This window comes from Schistocerca nitens, chromosome 4 (genome assembly GCF_023898315.1).
Source record: "Schistocerca nitens isolate TAMUIC-IGC-003100 chromosome 4, iqSchNite1.1, whole genome shotgun sequence".
In the NCBI taxonomy this organism is placed as follows: Eukaryota; Metazoa; Arthropoda; class Insecta; order Orthoptera; family Acrididae; genus Schistocerca; species Schistocerca nitens.
In genome coordinates, this window is record NC_064617.1 from 469,750,912 (window position 1) to 469,771,199 (window position 20,288).

Here is a 20,288-nt window from a genome sequence, read left to right on the forward strand (position 1 = left end):
ACAGCTCTAATATTTGCTGGGTAAATCGCTGAACACACGATGGCCGCCCTGCATAAGGAAATCGCAGTTTTCGCTCACCAGGCCGCCTCTTTCCCTGCCACAGTCAACGCGCGGAGCTTGTCTCTTCCGCTACCCGCAACCCAGCACTGGCGCTCGTGAAGAGATGTGCAGTAAGTTGAAACCGGTAGAATAGTCGTCTTTAGTGTCGACCTTACTTTCTGATCAATAATTTTTTTTTTCTTTTCTTGTATAGGTGTTCTCTTCCTTTCATTAGAAGAGGTGCATATGGGTGGCAGTATAAGAGTACTTGAGGCTGTGTGTAGTGAATGCAGGTGAATTTACACATTTTCGTCCATAGACACTTCCACCAGGTATTCGGGCAACGCTGCACGGAATCGGTCGTCAGTGTCGTCGAAGAACTGGGAGCGTGGAGGAGGCGGCTGCGGCGTGTACAGCAGCTCCTCGTCGGCTCTGGAACACAGTACGCACTTGCAAGGACGGCGCAGCGTCGCGGGGGCGGCAGACGACATGGGGGCCGGAGGCGGGGGCGTGGCAGCGCCCAGGGCCAAGCCTCACCAGGAGGCCAACCGTCAGGCGGGCACGCCGCCCCCGCCGACGGCGGCCGCGATACCGCCCCCGCCGCCGGCCCCGCCGCCGCCGCCCCCGCCGTGGACCCTCATGTGGCGGTTGAGGTTGCCGGACTGCGAGAAGCGCAGCAGGCACAGCTTGCACTGGTAAGGCTTCTCCCCGGAGTGTATCCGCAGGTGCTTGGTGAGCGTGCTCGAGTCGGAGAAGGCCTTGCGGCACAGGCGGCAGCGGTACGGCCGCTCGCCAGAGTGCGTGCGCATGTGCGTGGTGACGGACGAAGACTGCGAGAAGCGGCGGTCGCAGATGGCGCAGCGGAACGGCTTCTCGCCCGAGTGCGTGCGCACGTGCGCCGTCAGGTTGGCCGCCTGGCTGAACGACTTGTGGCAGTCGCCGCAGCGGTACGGCTTCTCCCCGGAGTGCGTGCGCAGGTGCGTCTTCAGCGTGCTCGGCCGCGCGTACGTCTTGCCGCAGATACGGCACAGGTTCGGCCGCTGCGACTGAAAGCACGACAGAAAGCCACAAACGTGGCAGAATCAACACATTTGTCGGTAAAAAAGACCTAATTCCATTAATACAAGCAAGTTTCCGCAAAGGACATTCCACCGTGGACTCAGTATTTACAATTGCCAGCAATGCCACCCAGACATTAAATTTTGGACTTTGCGCACTGCCGTTAATGTTAGATATACACTACTGGCCATTAAAATTGCTACACCACGAAGAGGACGTGCTACAGACGCGAAATTTAACCGGCAAGAAGAAGATGCTGTGATATGCAAATGATTAGCTTTTCAGAGCATTCACACAAGGTTGGCGCCGGCGGCGACACCTACAACGTGCTGACATGAGGAAAGATTCCAACCCATTTCTCACACACAAACAGCAGTTGATCGGCGTTGCCTGGTGAAACGTTGTTGTGATGCCTCGTGAAGGAGGAGAAATGCGTACCACCACGTTTCCGACTTTGTTAAAGTCGGATTGTAGCCTATCGCGACTGCGGTTTATCGTATCGCGACATTGCTGCTCGCGTTGGTCGAGATCCAATGACTGTTAGCAGAATATTGAATCGGTGGGTTCAGGAGGGTAATACGGAACGCCGTGCTGGATCCCAACGGCCTCGTATCACTAGCAGTCGAGATGACAGGCATCTTATCCGCAGGGATGTAACGCATCGTGCAGCCACGTCTCGATCCCTGAGTCAACAGACGGGGACGTTTGCAAGACAACAACCATCTGCACGAACAGTTCGACGATGTTTGCAGCAGTGTGGACTATCAGCTCGGAGACCATGGCTGCGGTTACCCTTGACGCTGCATCACAGACAGGAGCGCCTGCGATGGTGTACTCAACGACGAACCTGGGTGCACGAATGGCAAAACTTCATTTTTTCGGATGAATCCAGGTTCTGTTTACAGCACCATGATGGTCGCATCCGTGTTTGGCGATATCGCGGATACCGCACGTTGGAAGCGTGTATTCGTCATCGCCATACTGGCGTATCACTCGGCGTGATGGTATTGGGTGCCATTGGTTACACGTCTCGGTCACCTCTTGTCCGCATTGACGGCACTTTGAACAGTGGACGTTACATTTCAGATGTGCTACGACCGTGGCTCTACCCTTCATTCGATCCCTGTGAAACCCTACATTTCAGCAGGATAATGCACGACCGCATGTTGCAGGTCCTGTACGGGCCTTTCTGGATACAGAAAATGTTCGACTGCTGCCCTGGCCAGCACATTCTCCAGATCTCTCACCAATTCAAAAGTCTGGAAAATGGTGGCCGAGCAACTGGCTCGTCACAATACGCCAGTCACTACTCTTGATGAACTGTGGTGTCGTGTTGAAGTTGCATGGGCTGCTGTACCTGTACACGCCATCCAAGCTCTGTTTGACTCAATGCCCGGGCGTATCAAGGCCGTTATTACGGCCAGAGGTGGTTGTACTGGGTACTGATTCCTCAGGATCTAAGTACCCAAATTGCGTGAAAATGTAATCACACGTCAGTTCTAGTATAATATATCTGTCCAATGAATACCCGTTTATCATCTGCATTTCTTCTTGGTGTAGCAATTTTAATGGCCAGTACTGTAGAATGCTCATTTGATAAATTGGTAAATATGGGCTTTCCAAGTAAACTACTCAAACTAATAGCAAACTGCTTAGGCGACAGGCCAACTATGGGTTACATACACTCAGGTGACAAGTAGGAGGATAGCGATATGAATATATACAGGTGGCGGTAGTACTGCGTACACAAAGTATAAGAGGGAACTGCATTGACGAAGCTGTTCTTTGTATTCAAGATGATTGTTGTGAAACTGTTTCCAACGTTATAATGTCTGCACGACGGGAATTAACCGACTCTGAATGCGGAATGATGGTTGGAGCTAGACGCATTGGACATTCCATTTCAGAAATCGTTAGAGAATTCAGTATTCTGAAATCCACAGTTTCAAGAGTGTGCCGACAATACCAGATCTGAAGCATTACATCTCACCACGGGCATCGCAGTGGCTGACGGCCTTCACTTAACGACCGAGAGCAGTGGCGATTGCCTAGAGTTGTCAATGCTGGCAAACAAGAGACACTCACAGCGTAAAATAACCGCAGAAATCAATGTGGTACATACGACGAACGTTTCCGTTATTACAATACGCGTAACGTGGCATTAGTAGGCTATGACAGCGGGCAACCGAAACGAATGCCTTTGCTAGCAGCACAACATCGCCTCCAGCATCTGTCCTTAACCGCGGTCGTATCGGCTGGATCCTAGGCGACTGGAAAACCATGGCCCGTTCAGATGAATATCAACTGGTAAAAGTTGATGGTACGGTTCTAGTGTGGCACAGACTCCACGAAGGCAAAGACCCCACGAAGCCATGCACCGAAGTTGTTAACAAGGCACTGTGCAAACTGACGGTGGCTCCATAGTGGTGTGGGCAATGATTAGACGGGCCGGCCGAAGTGGCCGTGCGGTTCTGGCGCTGCAGTCTGGAACCGCAAGACCGCTACGGTCGCAGGTTCGAATCCTGCCTCGGGCATGGATGTGTGTGATGTCCTTAGGTTAGTTAGGTTTAACTAGTTCTAAGTTCTAGGGGACTAATGACCTCAGCAGTTGAGTCCCATAGTGCTCAGAGCCATTTTTTGTTTCGACGGGGTCCAACTGAACCTATCATTGACTGTAAATGGTTATCTTCGGCAACTTGGAGACCACTTGCAGCCATTCATCGACTTCATGTTCCCGAACAATTTTTATTGATGACGATATGTCATGCCACAATTATGCGTGACTGGTTTGAAGGACATTCTAGACATTTCGAACGAATGGCTTGGCCACCCAGATAGCCCGACATGAATCCCATCGAACATTCATGGGACATAATCAAGAGGTCAGTTCGTGCACTAAATACTACGCCGGCAACACTTTTGGAATTATGGACGCCTATAGAGACAGTATGGCTCAACATGTCTGCAGAATCCGTGCCTTCAAAGTCCATGCCACGTCGAGTTGCTGCACTACGCTATTATATTAGGAGATATCCCATGACTTTTGCTACCTCAGTGTATACAGCAGATACATTACCAATAAAATGGAAGGAATATCTGGCTTTGTACGCAGATGACACTGCCTGCTGGTGTCATACACCCACGGCAGAAAGTCTACACCGACTTACCTCTCAGTATATTAAACTTAAGAAACCTTGTGTAGCTAAATGGAGAATACGTCCCAACTCTAAAAAAGCCAGTTTATAGTTTTCCATCACAAAAACTTAACTCAGTATAGGCCACAAAATACAAAGATATGGGGAAAGCAAATAGCATAAAAAAACTCCGTAATATGTCTTGGGCGACAGTTAAACAGAAAAGCCATTACTATATTATTTATGAAATCAATGAAAATATTAGGAATTTTAAAACTGATAAAATGATTATTTAATGGTGCAACGACCCAGCACTAATTTACCCCTACTGCAGTTTTATAAGACCAGCCCTGGAATATGTTGCACCAATATGGATGAAAAGGGCCATGCAACAAAAATTTTGAGCATGGGAAGAACAATGTTACGAATAGCTGTAAGAACTAGTCCAAGCACCAATAGAGAAGAACTGCATAATTTAGCCGGTATACGGCAATTGGAGGAAATACTGATACAATTGACAGCAAACTACGTAATATCTACATTAACAACACAATAAGATAACAACTCAGCTATAAAAACCAATGAAACTTAATTTTCCGAGACGTAAACCACCTTATCCACCAAATACTATTGCACGAGCGATACAAATAATATACCGGAGAGTACATAAGTTCAAGGGAATCCAGCAAGAAGAAGATATACTCCAGTATCTACAGTACCATAATAAACAAGAAGATTAATTGAGAATATAATTCAACAACAAATCTACTGAGCTACGAATGCAGTTTCAGTGTTCAAATATCCATCTACCAGCCGACAGGAAAAATAAATAAAAAGTGCCACCACAAAACAAATAACTACGCTTGACTCAAACGAATTGATCGTCTGCTCGAGCAAGAAAGTCGTAAACATCACACGATTTTTTTTCTGGTACAACTTACCTCCTATTCTACACTGTCAAGGAGTGCTTTCTGTCATGACTAGTTGAAAAAGCGTACTTTTTGCAGGCGGACGAGTACTTGCATTCCGTCAGAGAGATTTCACCGTAGTTACAAGCTACTGGATCCAAAGTTCGAGGATTTTTCTGATTCATCTACGTCCTTCAATCTTTTATCGTAAGGAAAATGTCATCAGTCAAAAGTACATACAGCCGACACTGTGGCACAGTACAAGTCAGAATGGGTCAGGGAGGATTCATCTCAAAATGAATTACAGCGACTGTTCTTCTTCATCTTATCAGCTGCCAACCAGCAATCGAATTCTCGGTTTCTTCCTTGACAAAACGAAAAAAGCAGCACGTTGAAGAGAAATTTCTAGATATAACAGTATACCTCACTTTTGAAACTTGCTAGTAAGATTAAACCTGTGTGCTGGACAAGGACTCGAACCTTCCCTTTCGCCGGAAACGGCCCTACCGAATTGTTTTTTCTTTAAACTTGAAGGTTAAAGTCTTCTGTGGAACTAAAAGTTCTTCCTTTCTTAAAACAGAGACATAATTTCTACTCGTAGAAAAGGCGTTCTTCTTGAAATTAAAATTTGTCTCGTATGAGCAAATAAATCCTGGCTCCTCTGCCATTGTGGATCTGCTATAGCAGGATAGCGAGGAAAACAGGTAATAAAAGCTTGTCAATACTTCTTTAAAAAAATGGAGACTTAACCAAAACCTCTGTTCAGTAGCATGGTTCATTATGGTAGTACAGCGGTCAAATGTCAGTCAAAGTTATCTTTGTTTTTCGTACAGTGTAGCAGATCGTTGTGCTCCGTTGTGTGGTAATAGGAGCAATCTTCAATACTCATTTCAGTTTCCTTGCTGATTAAGTACTAGCTATCACTGGTTAGCATCCAGATAAATTCATTGCGTTGCATTTTGGATAAAAGGACTTGTCCAGAAATAGAATGTTTTCTGAATTGTACGTGGATCGTGAAGTACGTATTATGTCAGTTTTTGTGTCGCCCCTTGCCATTTTTCAGCTTTCTGATAGCATATTAGGCGGTGAGGTATCTTATCCTCTAAGTTTCAGTGAGCACACATCGACGAGGCGCTAAGCCCTCTGCATTTTGCTGTTTGTGGAACTATTATGGTGGATACCCCTGTGCCAAAGAGATCGTGAATTTGATCAGTGGGTAATGAATATTTGACCACGTCTTTTCCAGACCTTGCAGTTATTCTCAGTTTTAAATTTTTCGTATATAGTGACTCTTGAAATTTTCAAGGCTTTAAGAGTATTTCGTGAAATTTCGAGATTGCAGCCGGATGACGTCGACTTATTGCCATGATATTTCGCTTGACAACTAGTCAGTCATGTTCAGCTGAGTGTTTAGCACTGGAAATTGCTAATCCACATCGGTAACTTTGTACCAAGAAAATGACGAGGAAACGCATACGCAAAGGCAGCCGCTACATGAACGACCTCTGTCGAAACTGACACCCTCTTCGAATATTGCTGGAACTATGGCGCGCAGATGAATGGGTAATGTTGGTATTACAAGAGTGCTCTCCGTCGGAATTTGGGCTTGCGGAGTTACAATTCAGATGTCAGAGTAGCAAAATTAACTGTCGCTAGATGTGTCACTAGTCATAGAGTTTCCTCTCCGTAGATATTAAAGAAATCACCGGGTCCCTCCGTTATCCGGCTGAAAGCCGCTATCACGATTAATAAGATCTTCCGACAAATGTATTTCCTCTGATTCAGTAATAACTGAACCCCAGAAGGATCTCGTCAAGGCCAAGTTTTCCGTGAATAATAAATTCCGCAGAATAATCCACGGAATGTCCTGTGGAGGTTCAAAGCTCAGCTATGGCTGACTTACTGGGCTGCTAAAGGCGAGTAGGGCGACCATGTCAGCAAACCTTTCACGCCCTGTGCGCGTTGTCTGACCAATGTGGGCTTTGCCACACTGGCAAGGTTTTTAGATTCCAGCTCTCCCCAACCCGAGATCGTCCTTTGCCGAAACGAGAAGAGCACAAGTCCTTGTAGGTGAGAAGATTGCTTTGACATGATGTTTCCTTAATATTACGCCTAATTTCGACGAAATATTGTCAGTATTTGGGAGGAACGCACTGGAGTTGTACCGTTCTTTCCCCTCTTGATTTTGTGGCTGCTCATGGTTCTTCCTCCTCAAAGTTGTGCAGATCTGATGTGGAGAACATCCATTCTCCTGAAGACAGATTGTAGGTGTTCCAGCTCCTTTGCAAGGCTGTTTGGATCAGATATAACATGTGCCTGGTGCGCCAATGTTCGAAGGACGCTCATAGTTCCTGATGCGTGGTTGCAGCTAGACGCCTGCGACTACAGATCTGTATGTGTGGGCTTCCAGTAAACGGAATGCCCCAATAATACATCCATCTTGCGACTGACCAAGACATCCAGAAACTGCAGACACTTGCCCTTCTCCACTTCCAGCGTAAAATTGATATTATCGTGGCTTAGTTCAGGTGCCGCAGAAAGCGGAACAGTTCTTCTTCGCCATGGGAACACACTACAAAATTATCATCTAAATATCGCCAGAAGACTTTTGGCTTACGTACTGCCGATTCACGTGTTTTGTTCTCAAACCTTCCAGAAAATGTTTAAGAAAACATCGTGTCAAAATAATCTTCCATTGACCTACAGAGACTTGTGCTCTTGAAGGTTCGGCAAACGACGATCTGGGGTCGTGGAGAGCTGGAATCTACGAACACCTCAGCAGTATGGCAAAGCCTACATTCGTCAAAGAACGCGCATATTGCTTTGAACATGATCTCCATTCTCGTCTTTCACAGCCACTAGGTGAGCCACAGCAGAGCACTGTAGCTCCATAGGACATCCCATGGGTTATCCTGCCACGCAGATCTTGTCCTCGGCGAGATCTTTCTGGGATTCAGTTATTAAGAAATCGGTGGAAATACATTTGGCGGAAAATATTAATCGTGATGGCGGCTGTCAACTGGATAAGGCAAGAGACCCCGTGATTTCTTTAATAGCTACAGAAAGGAATCATTTTATGACCAGTGACACGTTTTACGACAGTTAATTTTCTTAATTTGACATCTGGATTTTCAATCTGCAAGTCCACATTACGACAGAGTGCGCGGATGTTGTACCACCATTGCGCATGCGCCTGGGCGTCTTAGATGGAACAGTATTCAGAGAGGGTGCAAAAGTCCGCAAAGATCGTTCATGTGGCGAGACTGTCTTTCCGCGTGCATCTCCGCGGTGCGCGACAATTTTTTGGTATAAAGTTAGAGATATTGACCAGCCATTCCCAGCGCTAAAAACTAATCTGAAGAAGGCTGAATGACTGTTAGTCGAAATACCGAGCCTAGAAGTCGATGCCATCCGCCTGTAATCCCGAAACTTTATCGAACTGCTCGATTGTTGTTGGCATTTTTCCGACTTGTTGGATTGCCTGCAATTGATTGTTTTATATAACTTAACGGAAGCCGAGGGTAGACGTCTAAGACGGGGTCTGGCCACTAAGCTATCGACGTACGACTCATCTCTTGCTCTCAAGATCGATTTCTGGAGTACTTTCCAAAGTACACGGAAGTCCTGGTTCAAATGGTTCCAATGGCTCTGAGCGCTATGGGACGTAACTTATGAGGTCATCAGTCCCTTAGAATTTAGAACTACTTAAACCTAACTAACCTAAGGACATTACACACAGCCATGCCCGAGGCAGGATTCGAACCTGCGACCGTAGCGGTCGCGCGGTTCCAGACTATAGTGCGTAGAACCGCTCGGCCACTCCGGCCGGCAGGAAAGTTCTCCTGCATATCTTGTGACACTAGCATTCCTGGAAGAACATTTATAGCGGAAACAGGGTGTAGCGTAAACGTGGGTGTTGTTTCCAGAATGAAATGACTAAAATTTTTATCTGCCAAGAAATTTCAAATCAGTGCACACTCCGCTACAGAGTGAGAATTCACTCTCTGAATACCTCACTTTTCACTTTGCTAACAATCTGCATGAAAGGCTAGAGAGTTCTTCGAAACTAGAGTGTATTAAGTTAACATAAAAACTTTCTGAGTATGTAGACGAGTCCCATTGTAAAATAAGTATCACTGAACAAAACTGACGTTTCGCCCTCGGTTGCAGTGACCTCACAGAGGCTCTCGTACTTACATTACAATGCAGAAGACATTAGTCTGAGACATGACATAAATGACGGCACGGATCAGAAGCCTGTAGAACCATCAGATTACTGAGCCCTGGGAATGGTGGCACTAACTTTTTTCCCATATTTAAAGTATTTTTCTTTTTGTAACAGATGAAAGCTACAGTAGATTAAATTCAACGTAAAATTTGCGGTGCGTGAGCCTATATGGAAGTAAACAGCTGTTTTCTCCATGTGAAATCTCATAGAATTTATGAAATTTCTTCTTTAACTAACTGTGTTTTGTTGTTGTTTTTGACTTATGTTTCTCGCGTATCCATTAGACAATCATAATTTATCATCCAACGGAAATAGCTACAATTTACTTGCAATTGCCCAAGACCCAAAGTAGTTGAGGAGTAACCTCTAGGGGACTGCGTCTCCGTATCGGTTTGTTTTGAGAACAAAACTGGACTGAAGCAAGGTGATGCTTGATCCCAACTTATCTTCAACATTGTCATGGAAAACGTAGTAAGAGAAACAAAACGAGAAACGGATAAAAACGAAATATACTGGCCTATGCAGATGACATAGTTTCAATATAAAATAAGAGTGGTGAAATCTTAACACTGTTCAAGAAGTTAAATGAAACAACCATGAAATTAAGTTTAAAAATGAGAAAAAACAGAATATGTGATCATACTAAAGCAAAATAGGACTACAGGACGACGTGACGATCTTCAGGTAGAAAACTAAACTCTCAAGAATACACCTGACTTCAAATTAATATAAATGATTGCAATAGAAGAAAGTCGAATACCAAACAAGACTACAGAACGCAAACAAAGTTTACTTCAAAAACTTCTGTCCTCCTGAGCCATAGTGGCTTTCTCACAGTGTATCGATATCACTATTCTTATGATCTTTGACTAACATATTGCTGTTGGAGCGCAGCGCCCTCTGGTGTGGCGGCTCCGAGCTTGGTGGCCTGTTCGGTGGGCAGTATGAGCTGAGGAACGGAGCTGTAAGGAGATTTCCGTGGGGCTCTTCACCGTGGTGTTTGCCTTAGGCAAGTGAATGTATTGGGGTCATGTTATCCCGTGTAAGCTATTGGGTACCGACGTGGCTTGTGCTGTGGTTTATCAGAAGGGCACTGAGCTGTCAGGGAAGTGATCACTGTTATTTTGATCTGTCTTGCTTCTGTTTGTTGGATATGGACGCCCGTGTCTCCAAGGTATTTGAAGGACAATGAGATTCCAAGATCTGTTAGACGTTTCAGACTGAGTGATTCGTTGATATTATAATGTTTTATGTGTTGACCTTATGTAACCGTGGTGCTTGTGAACCTTTAGCCAGTGTAAACCGAAGTGTTCCAGAAGAAACCTTATTTGCAAAATTGGTGATGTGCATTAACGTATGCGTTACCTTGTCTGCCGCCAATTAATTCTCCTGATTTTTAAAGTAAACCATTGATTATGTAGTTTTCAATTGGAGGCGCAATGAAATGTTTCGTATTACCAACTATCACGGATGTTTAATTGTTCATGTCAGTATATTGGTTTTGGTATTTTACTGGCCTATTTATAATTTGCTTTTGTTGCTCTGGTTTCCTTGAAGCTAATGCTAAAGTTCTATGCTGTCTAAGATATTATACAGTGAATCTGTTCTATTTAAGTGGCTCAGATAAATTTGATCTCTCAGAACCGCTATGGACCAATGTGTATAAGTTTTGAATGTCAAGCGAGTGTCTTTGTGACAGCTCCAATGGCTTGCTAAGGACAAAATTCTGATATTACTATTTTATTGTTGAAATTATTTTTACAAATATTTCTAGCTGGTTCCTATAATCATGGTTTATGGTAGGAGCTCAGATTAATTAATTCTATTCTAAGAGTTATTTATTTGATGCACTGTCGTGTGTTGGAATTCTAATTAAAATTATTTGTGCTGCAAGATCGGGCCCCACTTACTCACGGCCCGTCGGCTTGCTTAGCTGGGTGTTTGTCTCATTTGACGCGCATACACTCGGAAGTTCTCCCCGCTGTCCGTCTTTCGAGCTGTTTCCTCCAACCACAGTCGCACTACTTAAAGTAACTGTTCAAGTTACTTTTGTACTTGGAATAATTCTGAACTGGTATCCGTTGGCGTGTGGCCTTCACCTTAAGCATATTTTGATATGTGTTGGGATCCCAACATGTACCTCAATATGCTGTAACTTAATTATTCTTGTGTTACTGGAAAAGTGTTAAATCTTCAACAGATGTATGTTTCTGGGGTCAAAATTATGTTTCTCAGATATTGGTGTTAAATTGCTTTTCATTGTTTTAATTTTTTTTATTAGTCAAGTTTAAATCATGTTTTATTTTTGCATTTGGTAATTAAGGCCCTTCTGATCTATTCTGGTAGTGTTGTTTAGATTTACGTTCGTCTTCATTACAACTTTACCCTTTATTTCTAGGGGTAAAAAATGTAAATGAGCGTATGGCATCTTTCGCCGGGAGGCTCCATCTGGGGAAATCGGCCGCCAAGTGCAAGTCTTATTTCTGTCGACGCCACTTTGGGCGACTTGACCGCTGGTGATGAGGACAACACAACACCCAGTCCCCGAGCGGTGAAAATCTCCAACCCGACCGGGAAACGAACCGCAGCCCGCTTGCATGGGAGATGAGCACGTTACTACCCAGCTAAGCAGGCAGACTATGCAAAGCTGTCTCGCCTTAATGAATATTAAGTCATACTGGCTTAACGTTAATTTTAAATTTTCTGTAAATTATTTAAATTGGGATTGATTTTTAAATGAGTCTCATTACGTGGGCGTTTAATTATTTTAGAAAAGGCTTAACTGGCTGTTAAGTGATTGAAACTGTGTAAAATAAGTTTGTGTTCTACCAGTGAATGAAGTGTGTAAAATCCCCACTGGTCCAACCATTTCCGGTTTTGCTATCTGTCTGAATTAAGAGGACGTAATTATTATATTTCACCTCTAAACTCTTACCCAGGAAACCAAGCCGAAGCTCTACAACACAGTCACCAGGCCATTACTGCTACACAGAGTCGAAGTGTGGAGCCTGACCACAAAGACCAGCACCCATCTCTGTCTTCGGAAGTATACAGAAAAGTATTTGGGAAAAAAATTGACCAACAAGTACAAACGTTGGCCTTGAAGATCGAACGAACGAAGAACTAGCAAAACTAACCGACCAACCCTCGGAAGTGAACATCGCCAAAGCGAGACTTTTTCAATGGGCAGGCCAATGTGTCATAATGGACCATGGGGAATAGCCCGTCAGATATATGAGAGGATAGAAAACTCAAGTCCCCCTGGAAGACCAAGAAGCAGATGGCAAGACTAGTTGACCTCAGACTGCAGAGTGCTGGATATCACTGGACGGGAGGTAGGCCTTGTTCCATTTAATCTTAATATTATCAATTGAATCTTAATTTGCATATGCAGTGAGTGGCCAGAAGTCTTGAGGAGGCACCGGATGTGACGTCAGTCGTCGGATCGTGACTGCTGTGCTAATCATTTTTCTCCGCACATCCCTGATTAAAAAAAACATCCCTGAGGCCGCACATTCAAGTCGGCGGCGATCTGAGTCACAATAATGGTCGTTCGGCCAGTGCGGTTTTGTGGAAAGGATGTGACGACCTTCTGTCTAACACTTTGCGACGTTTAACGAGTGTGGAAAAAATTTTATTTGTGGTATTGAAGACCTGCCCGAGACACTGTTGACCGCGGAAACTCGAGTTCTTGTGTAATCACCGGTCTGTTAATATTCATGTGTCTTGCATCGATAGTCCCAGTGCAACATCACTTAAATACCGACGTGCTGTCAGGTGCAATACACGATTGTCTGTAACAGAATGTTGAGATATCGCGCCACACGCCAGCATTCCAGCATCATACCAGGTACATCTTCAATGGGACAACCCACCTCACGACTTTTGCCCACTTAGTTTAGTAACAATAACCAAATTTAATTCAAATAGTTACCAAGAAAAAGGGTTGCGAGAGGACAAATTTCTCCATCACCTGACGGTACCAACTGAACCGAGAAGGCACGTCAGTTGTTGGAAAGGAACTGGGGGGAAGCGGAAATTCTGCAGGACTGCGCCTGCCCAATCATCGTGCAATCTCATACACCTCTGAAAAACTATACTTTTTCTCTTTGACGTGACTCTGGAGTACAGGGTGGGGATAGCCTGTTGGTGCGAAATTGGTGCTGACGCTGAGGACAATGAACTCGTGTTCATGTGTCGGAAACCAAACACCAGCGGGATTAACATTCAGAGTGAAAGGCTATCAGTGATAAGATTCGGTGATGAAATTGCTATTCTCAGTGAAAATGAGGAAGAGATGTACTGAGGGTAATTCGAATATAGGATGAAAGTAAGGAGTAGAGGAAATATGAGACTAGGGATAAACCTAATATCAAAATAGGCTCCAAGAAACAGACGAGGCAAAGCAGTTGTACTGCATAGCATGGAAGAGCAAGAAGAGAATAAAAAGCACGCTAGCACAGCTAAAGAGAGCATTCCTGGCCAAAAGAAGTCTACTAATAGGAAATATCGACATTAATAGGAATAAGTTTCTGAAAATATACGTTTGGAGCAGAACGTTTTGTGGGGGTTAATAACAGACTATGGGAATACCGGAGAAAATGAGAATCGAAGCATTTGGGATGTGGTTCTGTAGAAGGATGTTGAAGATTAGGTGGGCTGATAAAATGAGAAACGAGGAGATTCTCCGCAGAATTGGAGAGGAGAGGAACATGTGGAGGACACTGCAAAGAGGAAGGGACAGGGTGAGAGGACAAGCGATAGCTTCCATGATACTTTAGGTAAAAATCGTATGCAAAGACAGAGAATGGAGTATGTGAAAGAAATCATCGAGGACGATGGGCGCAAGTGTTTCTCCGAGATGAGGAGGTTGGCACAGGAGAGGAATTCATGGTGGGCCGCATCAAACCAGTCAGAAGACTGCTGACCAAAAGAAAAAAATATTTCTTTTTCAATTTCTATCTTTGATAAGCAGCGAATGTTAATGATCAATACTAGTCCCCTCTTTTCCCGCAATTTGAGTAAAAAATATTTGTACATTGAACAAAACGTAAATCCTTGGTGCACAATATATTTTTTCAATTATCGGTTCTCAATTTTAGCTCTTCCCGGTCCATCTGCTCATTTACATTCCCTTTATTAACCTCTAATCATCAATGTAAAAACTGGCTGTTTATTTTTCACTCCAGCTTGAGGATCTAGTACGTTGCTCTAGTTGCTTTACGTAACGGAAACTCTTCCGTTGTGAATTTGTTAGACGGGCTGCAGGTCAGGTTAAAAGTCAGCGTGCCAATAAGCTACTGCAGTGCAAATGCAATTGGCACATGACAATGTTACTTCAGTTTTTTATTGTTATTATAAGGTAGTGACGAACCATTCTTTCTCCACCACTATCGCCCTGGATATGTCTGAATCATTCACCATCTAGAGGTCTTAATGGACAAAAGAGTGCAGCGAGGCGATAGTAGGTTTCAGGACGCATATCAGTTATAGGTATTTCTAACCGGTGCAGCTTTGTAGTCGTTCGCAATGTTAATGAAAAGTGTATGGACGAGGGCATGGTGAAAAATAGTGCCTCCGAATTTTTTACGTGAAAATTCTAAGGACCCTTTAAATAAAACAAATGTTATTAACATTCTGCATTTTTATTATTCATGTCTACGTATTTATTTCTCAACATAGTCACCTTGGCGACAAACACATTTCTCCCAATAAGAGACCAGTTTGTTAACACAGTCACTGTAGAATGTTTGAGTTTGTTGACGGAGTCACAACCTCACCTCTGGTTGCACCGCTTCATCACTATCAAACTGCAGTCGTCAAAGTAATTTTCTAAGTTTTGGAACCAGATGAAATTGGATGGGGCGAAGTCGGAACTGTGTAGAAGATGATCGATGACAGTGAACTCAAGGTGTCAGATAGTTGTATATATCACAACGCTCGTGTGTTGTCTGGCATTTTCATGCTGAAGAAGAGGGTGCTCTATGTGTGGACGAACTCTTAGAATTCGAAAGTCGATTACAGGACGCTGTTTCTCAGGCACCTACACAGTTAAGTTACACACCACCATTTTCACGCTACAATACGGTGCGCTCTGGCGGCAGAGGGGTTCAATATGCAGACAAGAAAAATAAAGATGTAGAAAATAAAGATGTAAAACAAAGATGTAAAAAGGTTTACAAGTTTTAACATAAAAAATTCTGAGGCGATACTTTTCAGCACGACCTCACAATAGGCAGGTACATGCATGGCTTTGTATTCTCACTATAGGCTGCTTGCCCTCTTACCTCATCCAGAACGTGGGTCGGCGGAGCTGGCGGAGGGGATACAGAGGCGGACAGCGTCATGGTGGCGGCCATCTTGCCCGGCGGGGGCGGGAAGCGTCGAGGGGAGGCGCGCGCGGCCACGCCCACCGACGCCCGCGACGCCGGCGACGCCATGTCGGCCGTCAGCACCGGCAGCGTCGGCGCCGCTCCCACCACCTCGCAACACACGACGCCCTCACTGTAGCAGCTCTCTGGGTCAGATGTGACGTGACAACACACTCTAAGGACTTCCACCTTCTACGTGGAATACAGGCTGGCGCTAATATCACCGCACACTTGGAAAACAAAAATCACCGTTTTACAAGTGAGAAAGCCCATTGATTCTCCTACCATTTCAAACACAAATAATATCAGACAACACACCATTAGCTCTCTGAAGAACTCCGTATTATTGGCAACAGGGTGACGAAATCATCGCTTTACACTAAGCATGTGATAAACTTGAGATTTCGTATTTAAGAAAAGGAATTTATGTATTTTACAACGTTTCATTCTTTCTTTCCACGTCTACGAGTTACGATCGAAAAGTACCGGGACTTTTTTTCTTAATTCCGTGGGCTTTTTACATCCGATTTCCACTTCTTTTTATCTTGTTGGTACACATGCCCCTGGTGTATTTTTGCATTTTAAGCTGTTTTGAATATTTAGTTTATTGTTGACAGTCGAAAAGATTATACGTTTTTTCAAGTGCTCGATGAATTTTTACTTTCAAAATGATGGCTCAAAGAATTTGAGTTAAATATTGCTTTAAAAATGAAATGAAGTGTAGCACCGCATTCGAAATGTTGACCGTGGCCTTTGGTGAATCTACTATGAGCAAGACAAGAGCCGGCCGTTGTGGCCGAGCGGTTCTAGGTGCTTCAGTTCGGAACCACGCGCCCGCTACGGTCGCAGGTTCCAATCCCGCCTCGGGCTTGGATGTGTGTGATGTCCTTAGGTTAGTTAGGTTTAAGTAGTTTCTAAGTCTATGGGACTGATGACCTCAGATGTTAAGTCCCATAGTGCTTAGAGCCACTTGAAAGCAAGACAAGAGTTTACGAGTGGTATAAAAGTTAGGAAGAGGGTCGAGAAGACGTGAATACGACGACGGCCCTGGACGCCGTAGCACATCAGTTGCTGACGAGAAATATGGAAGAAGTAAGAAAACTGGTCTGGAAAATTGCCCCATCACCATCAGAAGGATACTGATGATGTCGGCAATTCCTGTGGCTCATGCTAATCAATTTTTCGCATGTTTTGGGCGTGAAACGTGTTGCAGCAAAGTTTGTTCCGAAATTGTTCAATGTCGACCAAAGACGACGTTGCATAGACATCGCTCAGGAATTGCTAAATGACGTCGACAACGGTCCACAACTTATAAAGATGGTTCTAACAATTGACGAAAACTAGGTACATGGGTGTGAGGTCGAAACCAGTGACCAGTAGTCCCAATTGAAACTGTCTGAAGAGCCGAGACGGAAAAAAATTGACAAGTTCGATTACATATGAAGGCTTTTCTTACTGTTTTCTTCGATTACAGTGAGACAGTGCATCATGAGTTCCTGTCTTATGGTCGTAAGGTCAGCGAGGAGGACTACCTGGAAGTTATGCGCCGTTTGCGTGAAACTATCTGGAGAAAACGACCAGCACTGTGACAAAACCATGCGTCAAAATTGCATCAAAATAATGATCCCACTCATGCCTCGATGCTTGTTCGTGATTTTTTGGCAAAAAACAAAACCGTTATGAAGCCTCAGCCAGCATATTTGCTGGACATGGCCCCCTGCGACTTCTTTCTATTCCCGAGGCTGAAGAAAACTATGAAAAGACGTCCGTTTTGGCCGGCCGCGGCGGTCTAGCGTTTCTAGGCGCTCAGTCCGGAACCGCGCGATTGCTACGGTCGCAGGTTCGAGTCCTGCCTCGGGCATGGATGTGTGTGATGTCCTTAGGTTAGTTAGGTTTAAGTAGTTCTAAGTTCTAGGGGACTGATGACCACAGATGTTAAGTCCCATAGTGCTCAGAGCCATTTGAACCATTTTGAACGTCCGTTTTGCCACTATTGATGAGATAAAAACAGAATTGCTTATGGCAATGAATACCACAACGAAATGTGTGTTGTCGTCAGTCTGGAACATTATTACACATATGAAGATACAGACCAGTTCTAGTATCAAAACTGGTGAAGACGTCCTTAGTGTGCGACTCTGTCTTTCGAAAACGTTGCGGGTTTTTTTGTTTCCCTTATTGAACAGGCCAAGCTCGTTGGAGTAATATGAAGTGAACTTACTGCTGATTTTATAGTGGTAAGATGTTGTTTAACTCCTTAGATGAAAACACCATCATGGTTTAATCTTCTATATACTTGCAATGGGATCACCAGCAATACAGAACGGCTTGTTTATACAGCAAGATGATGCTGCTTCCCAAACATAACTGTCTGTTTCACAAACTGCTTAACGCAACGCACTTTGTAGGTTTCGCAAGTGTCGTCAAATAGAGTTATGCAGATTTATCTGTGACGATAGTCTAAACATTACTTTATCCGTTTAGTAGATAATTTATGATGAGTTCTGAACTGATCTCGAACTTTGTATTTCAGCGTTATAATTTCTTATTTCGACTAACAAATGCAGACTGCGTAGTTTTACGTGGTCTTTGTGTACAATCCGTCGGATCCCGAAATACCGGAATATTTGCATTTTATTTCGATTCTGTACCACTGGGCAGCAAATAGATAACTTACTTTCTTTATTAGGTGCTGTCCTTGGTTGCCCAATATGCCCTACGTCGATAATAGTGAGAAGGTTGGAAACATTTGGTGCATTATGTAGTATTAGTTGATAAACAACAGTTAAAGAGAGTGACTTAGTACTCATCATCAGTGGCACACGTTTGTTGTCCTCTAGTAGAAAATTTTTGATAAGCTTTCCTTTTGCTGTGTTACTATCCATTACTGTATTGAAGTCTTCATATCTGTGTCAAAATTGCTGTCATCAGCTGAATGATATACAACGGACGAAACATTTCAAACCTTCTTGCTATAGAAGGTATCTCCTCCTCAACACCGTTAAGGTTTTCACGATAACTTCCAAAACTAGTTCTAATCTGTACTGCCAGCTTCACTTTTGTATTCACTTAACATGTAAAGCAACAGCCAGAGATTAGAATTATCTGCAAAATTATTTGAATGTGAATTATGAATCCAGTGCGTAACAGTAGTGGAAGGTTATTTCAAGCCTTAAACTGTTATTAAGATTTTAAACACGTTATCAATCGTTTTTTGTTTATAGTTTGTTCCATCTGCAACATATTTTAGCCCTTGCTCACGGCTGTTTCCCTTATGGAACTATTTATCGAGATCCTCGTGTTTTGTACGGTTGTAACGCTTAAGAATGTGACTTGGTGGATCAGTTGTAATGTTCCACGCTATGAACTCAGAAGTCTTGGTTTCGAAACCTGGGTAGTCGTTGAGCTTTTATTTGTCGCTTATCATTTATTTTACGTCTGAAATTGTTAATGTGGAAAATTCCGAGTTTCACCACGGATCGGAGATCGAAGGAAGTCAGCAGCCTAGTAAGGCATACTTGTGTTCAAACAAACCTTCGGGTTCCAGAATGAAATTTTCACTCTGCAGAGGTGTGTGAGCTCACGTCAAACTTCTGTATGCCGGACAGAGACTCGAACTCGGGACCTTTGCCTTTCGCTGGCAAGTGCTCTACCTATTGAGCTACCCACGCACTCAAGTGAACAGTCGGCACTCAGTCGGTAGAGCTCTTACCCGCGAAAGCCAAAGACCCCGAGTTCGAGTCTCGGTCCGGCACACAGTTTTATCTGCCAGGAAGTTTCATATCAGCGCACACTCCGCTGCAGAGTGAAAATCTCCTTCTGCAAATATCCCCCAGACTATGGCTAAGCCATGTCTCCGCAATATCGTTTCTAGTTTTCCAAGGTTCGCAGGAGAGCTTCTGTGAAATTTGTAAGGTAGGAGACGAGTTACTGACGGAAGTAAAGCTGTGACGATGGGTCGTGAGTCGTGCTTGGGTAGCTCAGTACAGTCTGCCTTCGGCGGTGCTACGGCACGGACGTCTGTTTACGTCCCTGCGGGAGACGTTCGCGCTCGCGCAGTTGTTTACCTCTTCGGCGTACTCGCGCGTTTAGACGACTCGATATAGAATGGCACATGCATACCGAAAGTCGACTCTCAACATTAGTTTTTCGAATAAATATGCGAGACCGAAAGCCTGCGAAATCGAAAGGTTCCTACGAGACGAAGTTAAACTTGACTACAACGAACTTATCGGAATACACCTCTCCATAGTGAGCAGTGTCGTTTACGTCAAGCTGATTAACGATGCAGTATATGACAGAATCATCCGAGATACTAAACATGGACTCAAATTTCGTCACTCTGATGGACATGTTGGAGAAGTAACTATTGATCACGCAGGACTGGGCTTACGAAACATACGTATTTTCGAACTTCCCTTCGAGATTCCGTCTGACTTGGTCATTGACGCCTTACGCCCATATGGAAGAGTGCTTAGCCACGTTGAGGAAAAATGGTCCAACTTCACGACTTGCCCCGTTCTCAATGGGGTGCGTCAAATCAGAATAA

General features: G+C 44.2%; 1 protein-coding gene across 1 annotated transcript in view; it reads right to left on the reverse strand.

The window, feature by feature from the left end:
• Positions 1–338: 338 nt before the first annotated feature.
• Positions 339–20,288, reverse strand: part of LOC126252373 (protein glass-like) — a 99,422-nt gene continuing 79,472 nt past the window's right edge. Inside the window, exons 5-7 of the mRNA XM_049953265.1 lie at positions 15,656–15,850; positions 653–1,085; positions 339–571 (exon numbers count right to left, since the gene is read on the reverse strand). Of these exons, the coding sequence (XP_049809222.1) occupies positions 339–571; positions 653–1,085; positions 15,656–15,850 (861 nt within the window). The remainder of the gene's footprint in view (positions 572–652; positions 1,086–15,655; positions 15,851–20,288) is intronic.